Raw genomic sequence first — 1606 nt, 5'->3', positions numbered from 1 at the left:
CCGCCCGCCGTCGCCGCCCGGGAGCCGCCGCTGCCGCCGCCGCCACAGCCGCCGGCGCCGCCACAGCAGCAGCAGCCGCCGCCGCCGCCGCAGCCACAGCAGCCGCCGGAGGGGGGCGCGGCGCGGGCCGGCGGCCCGGCGCGGCCCGTGAGCCTGCGGGAAGTCGTGCGCTACCTCGGGGGCAGCGGCGGCGCCGGTGGCCGCCTAACCCGCGGCCGCGTGCAAGGGCTGCTAGAAGAGGAGGCGGCGGCGCGGGGCCGCCTGGAGCGCACCCGCCTCGGAGCGCTCGCGCTGCCCCGCGGGGACAGGCCCGGGCGGGCACCATCGGCTGCCAGCGCCCGCGCGTCGCGGAGCAAGGTGAGCGCGCCGCGGAGGGGGGCGCCGCGCGGTGGGCAGGTGCGGGCGAAGTTGGTAGCGGGGCGCGAATCCCGGGAGGAACCGGGCCGCAGGCGGCCGGGGCTTTGCGCTTCTTCCCGGAGGGCTCAGCGGGTGGTGACCTTGGCAAGTGACTTGATCTTCCCCAGCCTCAGTTTCCTCCGCTGTAAAACGCGACTTAATTACAGTAGCGACTCCTTGGGGTTGTTGAGCGAGTTTAGTGAGGTTTGGCTACTGAGGGCTTTATTAACACAGAGCCTGGCATGGAGTGAATGTGTAAAAGTTAGTCCGTGTTGATACTAAAGGTGGTAGTGAGGCACACCACTTGGTCCTGGATCCCAGGGATTGGGCCCAGGGCCAGAACAGCTACTAACCTTGCGTGCCTCTCTCCCTTGCACCAGAGAGGTGGCGAAGAGCGAGTGCTTGAGAAGGAAGAGGAGGATGAAGATGATGAAGATGAAGATGATGAAGACGAAGTGTCTGAGGGCTCCGAGGTGCCCGAGGGTGACCGTCCTGCAGGTGCCCAGCACCAGCAGCTTAATGGCGAGCGGGGCCCTCAGAGTGCCAAGGAGAGGATCAAGGAGTGGACACCCTGTGGACCCCACCAGGGCCAGGATGAAGGGCGGGGGCCAGCACCAGGCAGTGGCACCCGACAGGTGTTCTCCATGGCCGCCATGAATAAGGAAGGGGGATCGGGTAAGGACCCCTCTGGGTGGGGGAGGGTGCCTGGTGGGAAGGAACCGAGCCCCAAGACAAAACCACAGGCATATGCTTTTTATTTCCCAGCCTCTGCTGCCACTGGGCCAGACTCCCCATCCCCCGTGCCTTTGCCCCCAGGAAAACCAGCCCTACCTGGGGCTGATGGGACCCCCTTTGGCTGTCCGTAAGTTGGGGTGTTTGAGACACAGGGGTGCTGCCCAGGTGTGTATAACAGAACCAGAGGAGCATCGCTGCTCACTGGTTCCCTTTGTTCCAACACAGTTCTGGGCGCAAGGAGAAGCCGGCTGATCCTGTGGAGTGGACAGTGACAGATGTGGTAGAGTACTTCACCGAGGCCGGCTTCCCCGAGCAGGCAACAGCTTTCCAAGAGCAGGTGAGTTCCTGACCCTCAACTTAGCCCCAGCGTTCCAGGGCCTTAGTGGGGGTGTGTGCTCTGACCCTGTTCACTCCCTCCCTCTCTTTCTCTCTCTCTCTCTCTCTCTCTCTCTCTCTCTCTCTCTCTCTTTCTCTT

The 1606-nt window shown here is 64.7% G+C and overlaps 1 protein-coding gene across 1 annotated transcript in view; it reads left to right on the top strand.

The window, feature by feature from the left end:
* Window positions 1–1606, top strand: part of SAMD1 (sterile alpha motif domain containing 1) — a 3219-nt gene that overhangs the window by 704 nt on the left and 909 nt on the right. The window contains exons 2-5 of the mRNA XM_055083101.1: window positions 25–357; window positions 777–1071; window positions 1162–1258; window positions 1357–1468. Of these exons, the coding sequence (XP_054939076.1) occupies window positions 25–357; window positions 777–1071; window positions 1162–1258; window positions 1357–1468 (837 nt within the window). The remainder of the gene's footprint in view (window positions 1–24; window positions 358–776; window positions 1072–1161; window positions 1259–1356; window positions 1469–1606) is intronic.

The sequence above is a fragment of the Physeter macrocephalus genome, unplaced genomic scaffold (genome assembly GCF_002837175.3).
Source record: "Physeter macrocephalus isolate SW-GA unplaced genomic scaffold, ASM283717v5 random_572, whole genome shotgun sequence".
Taxonomy (NCBI): domain Eukaryota; kingdom Metazoa; phylum Chordata; class Mammalia; order Artiodactyla; family Physeteridae; genus Physeter; species Physeter macrocephalus.
Note: the sequence above shows the minus strand (reverse complement) of the source record. Positions and strands in the feature narration are given on the sequence as shown.